Raw genomic sequence first — 15,459 nt, 5'->3', positions numbered from 1 at the left:
TGTCTGAATGTAATTTAGCAAAAAATATAATTTGCGCATAACCCATGCGTCTCATATCTGCACTACATGAGCTGTTATTTTTGTATAATTGTGCACAAACTAAATTAATTAGAATACACAGCTTACGGCCAATTTCAAAGATCTGTAGATTTGCTTACTAAATACTAAAATATATATACTAAAATTGTATATCTAATACAATTTTAACATAAGTTCCATATACAAGCATAGACAGCTTTAGTTTTAATTAGGTAGTCATTAAACTTTCCTTGTAGCTTGACTAGTTTCAAAGTAGCATTGCAGGTATATTATTATGCAAGATGCATGGCAATTGTCCGTCTCACCGTCCGGTAAAACTGTGTATTCCAAATACCGATTCCAATATCCGATCTTAATTCGAAAATTGAACTTTAACATTAAATGTATTGAGCTTCAGATCAGTACCCTTATTACGATTTTGCTTTACGTTGAATGAAATCGAAACAAGAGTGCGTTCGGCGCTCTGATTGGCCGACTTCAATGAACCAACTAATCAGAGTGCTGAACGCGCTCTCGTTAAACGTAGAACAAAATCGTTGTAAGCCCTGTATTAAAAAAAAATCAAATTTTAAATTAAGATCGAATATTAAAATCGTACCGTACATAATACATAAGCTGCTGTTTACATGTGCAAAGATAAATACCGTATGGTGAAAACTTATATGACTTAATTGAAACCACATATTTGTTATCATCTTGGCTGACAATATACGAAAAATGAGCGAAATAGGCCCAGTAGTTAAGTCAAATAGTGAATTTTTCTCTTTGAGCTAATTTGAACACTTTACAAATACGGCATTGCAACTGCCGCGCTACATGTCCGTAACATTTCTAGACAACCTACAACATTACAGCTCTTCTGTGGTCAAGGTACATGGAGCTGGTTACTTGATAATAACTTGATACTTGATGGTAACTTGATACTTGATTAATTTGATTATTTATTTTGATTGAAAATTCTGTTTTCTTTCTCTGAAATATTTTGTAGCATTATGTTTCTGTGGACGAGCCCTACTTGTAGTTTCATTTAAGTCATATGAGTGATCTCCATACTGTATAACAAACCTGTTGTCGTTTAGCCTGTTCTTCTATCTTCTGCTTCTCAATCTCCTCGTGTTTCCTTCTCTTAGCCTTCAATAAGTGCGAACAACATCGAAAGCGGTACAGCAAATTATAATTATAACAGCGTTACATGGAACAAAACATAAAAAAAGTTCTAATTTAAGAAAGATGCTGGCTGGATGATGTGTTTGATTTCTTTTTTTTTACTTTTTTGTTGATTTAAATTTAGAATGTGTCAAGGTGACATTTTTAATTTTTTTTGTGTTAAAAATTGGTTGCGTTGTAAAAATAAATAGTTCTTTTTTACTTTTTGTAATGTGAAATCAAAACACATCTTTGAGTTTGAATCTTTCATAATAATAATAATCTAATTAAAAAAAAGATAAACAAAAATAATAATAAAGAAAGCCTATTAAAGCATAAAACTATGAGATAGTGAATAGCGTGCAATTACTAATAATAGGGTTAACAGAAAAGTAATATGTAAAGTTATTGACAGTTTTTCCGTAGATATCATTTTACTAGTAAAGTCCTCCTCCTTATTTAGTATTTTTGTTTTGTAGCTGCGCTATAGGGGCACGGTAATTGATATTTAACTGGGCGGTTAAAGGGGTAACCTAAACTAAACTAATGTTCCTTTTTGCTAAAAAAAGAACAAAAAAGGAATAGCGCAACTGCGCTATAAATTTTATATTGTTATAAAGCCGGCCAATAAATGTGAAAATAAATAATGTAAAACTCATTTATAACGTCGACAGCACTTGAAAATATTGCCATCTCTTTTCCTCACGAATATTAGAATGTGACAGCGATAATTTGATTATAGAGTAGGGAAGCTATCTGCCTAAAAAAGCTCTTAATATCTTCGACAGCACTTGGAAATATTGCCATCTCTTTTCCTCACGAATATTAGAATGTGATAGCAATAATTGAAATAGAGTAGGGAAGCTATCTGCCCAAAAAATATCGATGAAAGAAGAAGGATTATAATAAAAAGAATTTCATAATTCCTTCACCATTTACTAGACGGTACTTTAAGTACAAGTGCCATCCGACCCCCTTTGATTAATCGTGCAGTGTTAGTCATTATCGAAAGATTAGTACATTTAGTTTTTATACACGTACCGATGTCATCGTTTCCTTGCTCAAGGGATGTACCGATATCGATAAAGCCCCGTCTTTCCCCACACTAAACGTGCCTTTGTTTATTTTTTTTGCCATTATATCTGTTAGTATATCATCGTCCTCGCTCAGGTCGATGACCTCTTTCAGCACTGATTTAGGACTCTCTTTAGGCATCAACATTAGATTTTGGGACATAAATTCGTTTTTCGCGTTCAAATATTTCTGTTCTATAGCCTTAGGGTCTTCAGTCTTTTTATCCCCTTGTATTTGTGACCAATCACAGCCGTTTATGAATTCCGTTATTCTAGAATAAGATTCAATTAGTTTCTCTAGGTTATTCGTTTTCTCGGGCGCTTTCAAGCGCTTTTCAGCTGATTTTACAAGGGTGAAATCATAATTTTTGTCTTTTCGCTTTGGTAGATCAAAAGCCGCTTTTTCAGCGAAGTCTTTCATTTTGTCTAGTGCGTTATATTCCTCTTTCCACCCAGATTGGTCGAATTTTAAGGTTTTTATTGGGGAGTTTTGGTCTTTTGGCCCTGTGACGGGGATTAGGGAAAGGCTTATTGGGGGTATGACTCGCTCTTTACTGGTCTTTGTGGCTGGTCCCATCACTATTTCGGGGGTTTTCCATTCGTCCATGGTTTTTGTGACCGTAGGGAGGGGCTCGATCGTCAACTGCGTTCGATTCTTGTTGATATGCTGTTTCAGAGTATTTTGCTTCGTTAGATTCAGATTTTTTTTGCATTTTTTTTTTTATCGAATTCTTTCATGTTTATTATCAATTTGGATTATGACAACATTGTCAAGTTCCCCCTTTTTTTGGCAGTACGGTTTTGTGTTATTCTTTTTGCTACTATAACCCATATAGACAGTATTTTACATAAATATTATATGATAGAAGTATATAAGTATGTATATACCATATTATCTAGGCACACAGCTCAACTACCAACTAAAAGCTAAGAATTTCCAACGCTTTCTACTTTGAAAAGCAAAAAGTGACCGATTTTTTTACTCTGGCAACCCCAACAAGGCCCTTTTTGCTTTTGAATATAGAACAAAATCTACAGATACGATTGGTGAGCACAATGTTGCCAAGCATCAAATTGATAATAAAAAAAAATAAAAACAAACACAAGCACATGGTTTTAAAACATATAAAACGAACTAAAGACAGGAATAGTTCTCATATTATTAGAAAATGGTTCTTATTTACATGTTAACATAAGGTTTAATTTGAAAGACAGAAAATTATTAAAAGAAAAGATTTTTATTTCAAATACTTATATTGTTAATTAGTCATTTCTACATAATAATTATATACATACAATACATTACTAAAAACATATAAATTATTATAATATGCATAATCCAATTTTACGAGTAAGTTACCATATATCCAAAAATACATCTAGAATCACCCTGTATAATAGTGTCTATAAAAAAAAAACAGCCAAACTCCTTTGGGGGTGAATAGCAAGCATAGTTGTATCTAAAAAGACATAGTACCATGATCTTTCACCCCAAGAGATAAACAGAGATGATGAATTTATCTCAATGTTTAGTCAATTTTTATTATTAAAATAGTACATTAAATAATAATATGAGAACTATTAGAACACAGAGAGGAACACAAAATAATAACAACCCACAGAACATAGAATAATTATATGTCTAGATGAAATATACTGGAATATACATGTATAGGTAACAGAAACAACTCAACTTGATCACTATTATTTATTTTTCAATATAAGTAAGTTTGCTTTCTTATTAAAAATAAAAACAAAACGTTGCCGCGCTCTTGGATTTTCTCCCGTGTCGAGGGTACAACCATAGAATTCTACATGAGCATGACACCCAGACCCGAAACTACAATTTGCAGATCACACAAAGAGTTGCTCCGTGCAGGAATCGAACCCGCTACATGTTACACGGCCAACGCACCAACCGTGCAGTCAACCGCGCATTCTTTTAAATATATTTTATCAAAAACAATTGTAGACTCCCACCGCATGGTGGGTAAGGCACATAAAATAATAAAAAACCCTTGTATAAACCACAAAAGCAACTGTAATTAACGAAAATCGCACCCGCAACACAATACCCAGTAACTGCACTAAATCATGCAATCTGAATAAAAAAAAGGCCAAGAGATTTAACTCATAACAAAAACATCATAACTTGAGTTGAGTCGATACCAAACTTTATAGTGCACAAATCCAATTACTAATTCATCTAGACTTTAACAAATATTCTAGTACATCTAGACATATAATTAGGTCTAAAAACACAAATAAATAAACACACTACTGTATACCCCAACATTCCTTGTTTATCACGTTGCCTAGCGACGGATGTGTGTCAACAAACCAACAAACGCTAATAAACAATTATTGTGAATATAAATAATTTCGTAATGATTATTGTTTATAACTAAAACCATAGCTTAATGAATTTTGTTTAAAATTGCAAATTATGACATCATTTTTTTTCTTACATGAAATATCGTACATTTCTCTCAAAAATATTGAAACAAAGCTTTGAAATGAAATCAATGATTAAAAAATCCTATTATATTATTAAATTTTACTTACTGTAGTTCTTATTTCAACAAAAAAAATTAAGGTGAAAGTAAATAATAAAATAATTAATGTTTGTCAATAATACCTATGTTATTGCAGTTTATTTTCAAAATATTTTCTTCTACATTAGGTTGTAAAAAAGCGTCAAAATCTAACCAATCTCGACACACATCCGTCCCACCTTCCAATGGTCAATCTAAGAGCCATGAAAGTCATCAGCAGTCACTTTCAACTCTTTAGAGTAAGCGTCCATAGGCCCGCATCGTACGCATCGCACGCAACGGATTTTAGTTTGTCTTGTATAGAAACTCATACAACAGCGTCCACTGATCCGCATCGTACGGACCGCATCATCAGCAATGCCTACATGCGATACGTACCGATGACGTCATACGGAATAACGATGTCAAAAGTCCGAGTGAAAGTGGTATCAGCAATCCGATTCCTGATAGTCGCGTCGGCGATCCGAACGCTTTTTTTTTTTGAGGGGGATAATCATCCAATTACTTCTCCCGCCTTAGGCGAGGCGAGAGGGAGTCTTAGACTCTTACGGACTAAAAATCACCCCGTTCCTGCTCCTTCTTTTTGAGCCGGAGCTCCGGTAAACCGGTTAGGTAGTCCGCAGCTCCGGATCCGAACGCCACCGATACAGTGGACGCAGTATGAAACATTTATCCGTTTGATGCGATCCGTCCGATGCGTGCGATGCGTACGATGCGGGCCTGTGGACGCTTACCTTGACACCATTGTAACGTCACTGTGAGAATATTACCTCGAGCAACTGTTGACTCCTCGCTTCTTTCTCACGTTTCGCTAGTTCTGCCTTCTCTGATCTCTCTAGGCGAGCCTGTGGGGGATAATGGTGATTAATAATGTGTTTTTAAGGGTGATTTTGGTATGTATGTGGTGATTTAGAGGAGTGACTTGAAAGGGCTGTTATAAAATTAAATTTTGGATTACATATTATAAATGTGAAAGTTTGTTTGTTTGGATGTTTGTCCGTTAATCACGCTGAAACTACTGAACGGATTTTATTGAAATTTGGGATACAGACAGGGTATGAGCTGACGGGCTGACTTTATTTATTTATTTATTATTTATTAGGACAACCAGTAGTTATTACATTAGGACTTATATCTAAACACTTACATAATAATTAATTTAAATGCACTTGGGTGATAGGATACTTTATCTCACGGGAACGCGGGTGCAGCCCCTGGGAGAAGCTAGTGTGGCGATAAGTGACAGATGACAGAAGTCGCACATAGACTATCGACGAGCAAATCAACGGATGATGTCATATAAATCCTACATCGCACATATGAAGTTTACATGCGAATAAACATGGATAGAAAATCCCAACGAACAACAGTTAGGCAGAAAGCCCGCCAGGCATGATCACCTCGCCTGGTCGGAAGATCCTGCTTTTCTTAGGGAACTTTACTCTCTGTTCCCTAAAGTTATTATTATAATCTTCTTATTGGGAGGAGGTCTAAGTTCAGCAATTAGCATTTTGGGGCTAATATGATGAAGATGAATCATGTTATAACGTTACCTGATCCCTCGACCGGTTGGAGGCATCCCTCCTCGCATCCCTGGCGGCCTGCTGTAGACGCGCGAGCTCCATGCGTCGGTCTAAAGGCGGCGGGGTCGGCCGCCCGCCCGCGCCCGATAGCAGGCGGGCTTCTTCCAGTCTGGGGATTATAGTAGTACAATCAGATAGTGCATCTCACAGAACTAATGTAAGATCGCTCATTAAAAGGGCTATACTGGGAATCTCTTTGAAGGATCGACTCCGACACGATCTGGCGAAGACACAAAGTTACCGATCTATCCCCCAAAGTATAGTTTGGGAGAGCCATGCTTCAACACGAATGGGCCGGCTCGACTGGAGTGATACTACGGCCTTGCAGAAAACTAACGTGAAACAATGTTTGCGTTGTGTTTCGTTGTGTTAGTAAGTTTACCAAAGACCCAATTCCCCTCTTCTCAATCTTCCCAATCATCGGGGATTGTTCCCTAACAACCCTTAAATTCCTAACCCCAAAAGGCAGGCAATGCACTTGCCAAGCCTCTGGTGTCTCAAGTGTCCATGGGTACCTGTTTACTCTGACCTTGAAAAGACCCGGGTTGTATTTCTCAGGAAAAATATACGCCAAAAAATGCTTACCTCTTATTAATTTCATTCTCGTTGTATATGAGAGGCTCGCCGACCTCGCTGGCGGGCTGGATATACTCTCCCAGTACGGTGCGCGCTGAGAAACTGAAGTTGTCCGTCGACAGCGGCGGGCACGGGTTCGATTCCAGGAACTGTAATAATGGGTTGTTGAGTAAATATGTCATAAGTACTTTTAAGTCCATTTTTGTGTACTTGAATTGTAATAAAATTATTTTTGTATGTTTGTTCACAAAAGGCTTTCAATGAAATGATTAAAAATACGCTTACGATACGTATACGTCTCGAAAATAAATAACTTTCGAGTTATAACAAATCCTAAATTAGGCACTTTTGAAACGTCAAATTGAATTGTCTGTCAGTCTGTCTGTCAGTGAAGATAGGTGCTCGTTCCAAAGTGTAGCTTAGAATGGAGAAGAACGAGCAAAAAACTTCAACATGTAGAACAAAATTAATATGACGAAATAGCAGACGTGAAAAGCTGGGGCGAGCCAGTAATACCCGAGCCCGAGCCCAGTAATACTTGGAATAAATTCCACCTACACATTAAAAAAAAATACACATATAAACACTGTATAGTACCCTGCAGTACCCTTAGTACAAGTTCGGCGTAGGTTGAAAGAAAATGAAACGAGAGCGCGTTCGGCGCTCTGATTGGTTGGTTCATTTGCACCGGCCAATCAGATCACGCTCTCGTTTCGTTTTCGTTCAACGTAAAAAAACTCGTACTAAGGGGTACAGATCAACATCCTCCTTTCTTTATCATACTTTGAACTTTATTATCATCAAACTAAGAGACGAAAATCCAATAAAATACTAGATTGATTGGAATAATAACAAAATAGACTTTTTTTTGAGGGGGAAAATCATCCAATGACTTCTCCCGCCTTGGGCGAGGCGAGAGGGAGTGTCAGACTCTTACTGAATAAAAACCACCCCGTTCCTTCTCCTGCTTTTCGAGCCGGAGCCCCGGTAAACCCGCTAGGTAGTCCGCAGCTCCGGATCAGGCATTAGCCCTACTGGGCCTCATCTGTGGTAAGAAAATAGACTTACATTCTGTATATCATGTAGCGAGCGCATGGTGATCCCCGCGTGGGGGTCGGGCGGGGAGTACGTGACGTCACCCTTGATGCTGCAGTTCCGCGACAGACCCTTTATCACTGTCACACGCTTCCAACCTGGAATTGAAGGGATATTGTAGCTTAACTGTGTAGTAATAGAGTTGATTTTGTATTAAATATCGTTGGGAAATCAAGGTATTTACTTCTATGTATTATTTTTTTTAAATATATACATTGCATCACACTAGGATATATGCTCCTGGGTCGTGTGTGCGTTTACAAAAATACAAGTTCACATACACATGACACCCAAACCCGTAACAACAATATGTGGATCACACAAAGAATGGCTTCGTGCGGGAATCGAGTCCGCTACACGTTACGTGGCAGCCGGTTGTCCAGCCACTGCGCCAACCGTGCAGATTTTAATAAGTTAGTCGGTGGAATGAAAGTTAGGAAATAAAGAAGTGTAGGACTATTTATGGATATCAAACGTTGTTAAATAAATTTTCGATAAACCGAAAAAAGTTCAGTAATACTTTGCCCCCTGTACTTTGCTGAGACCCCTTGCTCGGCAGTCGTAATTGCAACCACTCGACGAGGCAGAAAATAGTTTGTCAAAATAGTCAGTTTTGCGCCGTGAATACATTTATTTTTATTTTATCAATTACTAGCTACTTCCGCGCGGTTTCACCCGCTCTGCTCGGCTCCTATTGACCATAGCGTAATGTTTTATACCCTATAGCCTTCCTCGATAAATGCACTATCCAACACAAAAATAACTATTCAAATCGAACCAGTAGCTCCGGAAATTAGCGCGTTCAAACAAACAATCTCTTCAGGTTTATAATATTAGTATAGTATAGATGTATGTTTATTACTTTTGTAATCGGTGCAAATTAACTGTTTTTCTTGCTTTCTTTTCAGAAAGCTAAAGAGAATGAGCTAGAATCTCACCCAAAGCCAGCGGCAGCCGTAGTTGTGCGTCGTTGGGCCTCCGACTGGTGTCGGACGCGTCCGAGTCGGACGGACAACTGTCGGACGGACACTCCGAGTCCGTGCTCGCCGTCTCGCCCAGCAGGGCTTTTAGTTTCTCCTGGAAAACATATTATATTAAGTTTTATTTAACTACAAAAGTCTTATATATTTGGTAAATGGAAATGAAGTTAAAATCATCTACAAAAGTGTAATATATTATTTCTAAATGGAAATAATGTTAAGATAATCTTCTTCTGAGTTTGTTTAATATAAAACTGTGAAGTGCCTTCAATCTACTTAACCGCTTCCATTTTTCGATTGAGCCAACATATCTAAATCGTTCTCTTAAGCTTAAAGTGTTATAAAATAGGTTCGGTCAAGTGCGAGTTAATTGCGCACATAAACTTACTGATATAAAGGTTAAATTGAAAACCAGAACTCCTTTTCTTTAAGTCGAAAAAAAAAAAAAAAAAAGATTACACACTGTATTATGCTCAGTGTTATACACAAATAAGTCTATGTTTTTTTTTGGTAGCTTACATAGTAAGCAATCAGCTTTCTACACATGGATACCGTTAACATGGCAGGAGGTACAAGTAGCTTCATTTTTGCGATTGGAGATTGGGGATTGTAGAAGACTGAGGCATTGATTTTTTCTAGCCAAGTCAAGTCCAACTAGCTGGTTTACAGTACATTTATAGTTTACGATTCTATAGTACAAAACAACTTACCAAATCAGTCTCAGCCAGCAACTGGTGCGCGAGCGCAGGCCGCAGCCCGAGCGCCCTGCTCTGCGCCAATAGCGAGGCGACCGTGTTCTTCTTGGGCTTGCTGACGCCGCGGCCCAGGTTCCGAGGCCGACCCTCCCGCCCTGCCCAGCCCGCTACTGCTGTGGGATGATGGTATTTAGTTTGCAAGTTTAATTTTAGTTTATATGTTGCCCGACCGGGGAATCAAATGCGAGACCTCTTGCCCAGCAGTCCCACTTACAACCACTGGACAAACGAGGCATCCACATATGTGACGTTATGTGAGTTTCATAACAGAATTGTAAATATATAGGGTGACTGGTAATTAGTGAACGATATTTAAACACGTGATTGTACTTATGATTATAAACAACTTTTCCAAAGGACACTTTTTTTGTATACCCATGATTTTTTATTATCACAATAACAAAACGACAAAATATCGCCCGCGTTATAGAAAGACTAGTAAGTAGGTAGGTATCTTGGAACTTTACTTGCTTTACTTTGTTATTGTGATAAAAATAAAACTAATGATTATACAAAAAAAGTTTCTTTAAGAAAGTCGTTTGTAATCATGAGTACAATCACGTGTTTAAATATCGTTCACTAATTACCAGTCACCCTATAAATCTACAGACCTCTGCTTACACCATTGGGGAACAAGGCATGATATTAAAACGTTATGCATCGATACAAGGACATGTTAGTTACAATTTAGTAATAATTAGTATTATTAATTATGTAATAAACAATTATTTAAGTCTTTGACTGCCAATAAAAAATTGTTGAAGGCAAATCCTCCGCTAACGTCGGTCACCGGTGACCACCACGGCGTTCAAAGTGTTAAAAGCCCTGGATGGGAGGACAGTGAACCGTTGGCAAGACATTGTATCGATACAAAACTGTAGCAAGCAACTTAAAAATAACACAAATTCAAAGAAAAATCACACTTTCATTTTGGAAATCTTTACGTAATCACATTTAATATTGTAAATGTGAAAGTTTGTTTGTCCGTCAATCACGGTGAAACTACTGAACGGATTTTGATGTTTGGTATACAGATAGGGTATGAGCTGAATTGGGTGATAGGATACTTTTTATAACGTAACGAGGGCGAATAATTGTTGGCCGTTAGCAATAAATCGTTTTAAGGTACATATATTTTATGGAATATCAAACATATGAATGATCTTATATAATACACATATCTTTTATAAGGTTTTTATTATGAAAAAAATAATAACGTCTTCTTCGGAATAGCAATGGGCCCCAGGTGCAAGTCGAAACTAGTCGAGTTACCTCGTAAAACAGGTACAAGACACTACGCCTGGCCTTAACTATTTTCTTAAAATATTTTTAATTATTTTTTGAATAAACCAATGGCAAATGGCAATTAAGTTGATAAAGATTTCCAAAAATCCAATCCAAAAATAAATATCCTTTTGAAATGACAACGTACATTCACTGTCCTCGCTTCCACTGGATTTAGGCCGCGGTGCGTCGGGTACAGGGTTCAATTCCGGGGCGACGCGACGAGGCTTAGCGCCCGGCTTGCGTCGGGCTGTTTTGATACAGGGTTAATTTATTTAGTTTTATAGAAAGCTTACACACATATTATATGAGTAAATATTAAGTAACGTAGATAGGTAATGCCAGCTAATATTATTACAAGCTTTGACACGCATACTACTGCTGACCAAAAGCCCGTTTTCGCACGGTTTGAGAATTAACCACATCCTGTGCCTGTGACCTCCTAGACAATTTTTTTAAGGGGAGAAAATCATCCAGTTATTTCTCCCGCCTTGGGCGAGGCGAGAGGGAGTGTCAGACTCTTACTGACTAAACACCACCCCGTTCCTACTCCTGCTTCCGAGTCCGAGCCCCGGTAAAAGACAGGTGATACTTAATAGCATTTAGATTTTCACCTATAAGTAATATTTAGCGTTAAAAGCAAGGGGATAGTTTAGGTGTTACGTCATGCTATGTAACTTTTAGTTAAGTGATGGTCTAATTAGACCTTTCACCAATTAGACTCTAATTGGTGAAAACGGCTGATAGTCATGAGAATATTGCCCGATTGTACTAAGAGTTGATGACTATTATATGTCATTTAGTAATTTATATAATATTTTTTGTATTTATGATACTTACATATCCTATCGTGACTGGAGGACGCGTTGAGAGAGCTGCTCAGTGACGTCAGTCGCGAGAGAGCGTCCGATGCTTGGGAACTCGCTGGAAAGACAAAATTAAGGAGTAATTAATAAAAATAATTAAACGTGAAATTAAGTTTGGGAGAGCCATGCTTCGGCACCAATGGGCCGGCTCGACCTCACAGAAAACCGACGTGAAACAACGATGGCGTTGTGCGAGGAGGTTACCGGAGACTCAATTATCCGCCTTTCCAATCTTCCTAATTCCTGATTCCTTAACAACTCTTAAATGCCTGGTATTAGGCATTTCCCCGGCCGAACACATTTACAACGCCTCTGGGGTTTCGGGAGTTCATTGGGCAGCGGAGATTGCTTTCTATCAGGTGATCCGTCTGATCGTTTACCGGCTTATACCATAAAAAGGAAAATGTATAAAACTATTGTTAAATCCCAGTTCTTTATAGCATTGTGTCTGGATTGTTGACCGGTTTATATTATGACTCACCAGGAGTAGGTTTCAATGAGAGGTTGAGTGGAGCGTCCTCATCCACGACAGAGGACTTGACGCCCAGGTCCAGGGGAGAGTCATCTCCCATCTTTGTGCTTAAGTTCAGTCCAGCCTCTGTAAGAAAAAAATAAGAATAGATGTTAATCACTACATATGTAGTATGAAACAAATTTGCTTACCGCTATCTGTCCCTTGTATGTTTAGATCTTTAATACTACGTAACGGATATGGAAGCAGATTTCTTTTTAAAAGATGGATTGATATAAGGGAAGCTTTTAGGTGATTTTCCACCAGAGATGTGCTATGTAACTATTCTACAAAGATGTAATAGCTAAGCTGTGAAACTATGTGACCGTTTCCACTGATACTAAGCTATGTACATATATATGATTAGAATATAGTATTACACTGAGCGTAAACTTAAACTATACCGTTAGTACGAGTTTGCTATACGTTATACGAAATCCAGCGCTCTAATTGGCTAGCGCTAATGAACAAACTAATCAGACTGCCCAACGCATTCTTGTTTCGATCTCGTTTAACGTAAAACAAACTCTATGTTAACGCACACGTTAACACCTTCCTACAATGCACACATGCATCGCAAACCGCATTACCTTTGTTAAAACCTTATTAAACCGTCGAAAATACAGTCCACTCTTTTCTTCCACCTGGGCCTATCTACTCATACTAAGGATACATACAGATAAGAAGATGACGATGATGAATATAACACTATACTAGTGAACGGATAGATAATTACCTGCAGAGCCCGCCAGCTGTCTCTCCAGCGCAGCCAGACTCACTCCACTCTGACTAGCTATGGTTTGCAGGAGCTCACGAGATATACCTGCAAGTACAATAAAAACATATCGACACCAGCAATTTATACTGCGCTAACTCAAAAAGCGTACTTTACAGTAGCGGCGTTTAAAGGGAAAAACGTGATAACTTTTACATTAATTAAGATACTTTTATGAAATTTGGTATGCTTAATATTTAATTTATTCTTTGTAATATCTCATATTTATATTTTCTTAATTATTTCTATTTTTTGATTTAGCGCAAGTTAGCCGTATATAAACGTAATTCATCAAAAAAAATTACATCTTATACAAGTCTAACTTATGTTAGCGTAGTGTAGTACGGGACGTCGTAGCGCATGATCAATCATCTGATGCATATTTCAATATTTTATAAAGAACATGTACTTATTCACAAAAATAATAGTCAACGTACCATTAATAAACTAATTAATACGTTAACACATAAGTATTTACTATGTAAAAGTCGCTAAGTCGTTCATTTTACAAACGAACAAGTATACACACGAACGCACTAAAATACGCTAACTATGAGTTAGTGCAGTGTTGCACGGATTTTGACCAAAGTGATCCCCGCGCACACTCCGCTAATAATAGTTGGCGTAATATAAATCGAGTGATTTCAAAAAGTACCTTTACTTAGCGTTTTATAAGATTTGTAACTTTCTTATTTTTGCATATTTCTTCTCAATTTTTTTATGACGTGTGTAAACACACATTTTAAGCAACTTGGCATAAAAAAAGTTTTTTCCAAATTTCGAGTTAGCGTAGTATAAATTGCTGGTGTCGATATATTAATATATCTTATCCTTGGGTAGGGGGGCAAATCTCTTCCCTCCAGGCTTGAGTGAGGCGAGACAGACTCTTATTGACTAAAAACCATCCCGTTCCTTCTCCAGCTATTCGAGCTGGAGCCCCGGTAAACCCGCTAGGTAGTCCGCAGCTCTGGGAATATTTTATTCCCGATAGTCATCATTGAGCAGAGTACTAAACGTTTTGAGATATAACGGCAAATGGAGAGATAGATCAATTAATGGTAAGCAATCGTTGCCGCCCATGGTTCAAATAAAAATCAATTAACCTAAAGAACAGCTTCTTTAAATTAATAGGCTAGTTTCCTACTAGTCAAATTCAATACTTTTTTCGATATTTTCTTAGAACTTTGTATGATATACTCTATTATGATGTCATAAGTTTTACGTCAAATAGCATACTTATTTCTAGAAATTTTGCTAGAAAAAATCGAAAATTAAGTCAAATTTATAAATGAGAGTGTGATTATTTTTTAATATTTTATTGTATTGAAAAGTTGTAATCATTATTTTTTTGACCCAGTCATTATACCTATTGCTGTCCTTTATGTTATAGTAAAATATTATGAGTAAATAACATACATACCTGCATAATCGGATAGGTTAGGCGGTGGCGTGCCGGACAGCGAGTTGTGTCCGGCTCGGTCCGGTTTGGTCGGAAGCCGGATCACTTCCACTGACGAGCGGGAGTTACCGTACTCATCCTAGGAAAAAATAACAGACGTTAGTTACCGCGCGCTAAAAATAGTATGAGATTGAAACCTGGGATTACTTATAATTTCTAATTATAATTTTGAAATCGCCAAACGTTTGATTAATGCTATAACCTTCTCTGTGCAAGAAGAGACCTTTATTCAGCAGTGGCCACTTATAGCCTGTGAGAAACGAACGTCTTAAACTACCGGATCACCACGACACTAATTGGGGTTATACTTTTAAATAATAAATAATGACTTATTTACTTAAAAAGAGGCCTATAAGATATATGTCATCATGCACGGTTTTCTCACATCTTTATTTGATTGAGTTGAGTTTGTTTCGGCATTTCTTCTCAGAGTAGTCCGATTGGAGATGTCGGCCTCATCTAGTTATTTAAGAGACGTGTAAAAGAGTTACATTGTAACCTATTTGCAAAAATAAATATAATTTATCATTTATGCCGCAAAACTTCTATTGCATACCAAAATTCAACCATTCTTGTTTAAAGAAATAATAACAATTAAAATTACATTAATATATGTATAAACTTACAAGTTTAGGCCGTTTGCTGGGTAGCGGTGCGTTTCTATCGGCGGGGTGTACACTGACGTGCGGCGGGTCCAGGGAGATCGTCTTCTTGCGGCCTCGGGTCGTCGTGCCGGCACCCGCCTGAGGAGTAACGGTACAA

The 15,459-nt window shown here is 37.5% G+C and overlaps 1 protein-coding gene across 1 annotated transcript in view; it reads right to left on the bottom strand.

Annotated features, from left to right (window-relative positions):
• Positions 1–15,459, bottom strand: part of LOC118279723 (uro-adherence factor A) — a 124,215-nt gene that overhangs the window by 34,705 nt on the left and 74,051 nt on the right. The window contains 14 exon segments of the mRNA XM_050702429.1: positions 1,105–1,170; positions 2,227–2,925; positions 5,584–5,658; positions 6,367–6,505; positions 6,982–7,121; positions 8,041–8,165; positions 9,006–9,144; positions 9,758–9,915; positions 11,235–11,336; positions 11,927–12,010; positions 12,434–12,550; positions 13,200–13,286; positions 14,659–14,776; positions 15,324–15,440. Coding sequence (XP_050558386.1) covers positions 1,105–1,170; positions 2,227–2,925; positions 5,584–5,658; positions 6,367–6,505; positions 6,982–7,121; positions 8,041–8,165; positions 9,006–9,144; positions 9,758–9,915; positions 11,235–11,336; positions 11,927–12,010; positions 12,434–12,550; positions 13,200–13,286; positions 14,659–14,776; positions 15,324–15,440 — 2,166 coding nt within the window.

This window comes from Spodoptera frugiperda, chromosome 22, assembly GCF_023101765.2.
Source record: "Spodoptera frugiperda isolate SF20-4 chromosome 22, AGI-APGP_CSIRO_Sfru_2.0, whole genome shotgun sequence".
NCBI lineage: Eukaryota > Metazoa > Arthropoda > Insecta > Lepidoptera > Noctuidae > Spodoptera > Spodoptera frugiperda.
This window is presented reverse-complemented; position numbering and strand designations above follow the sequence as displayed.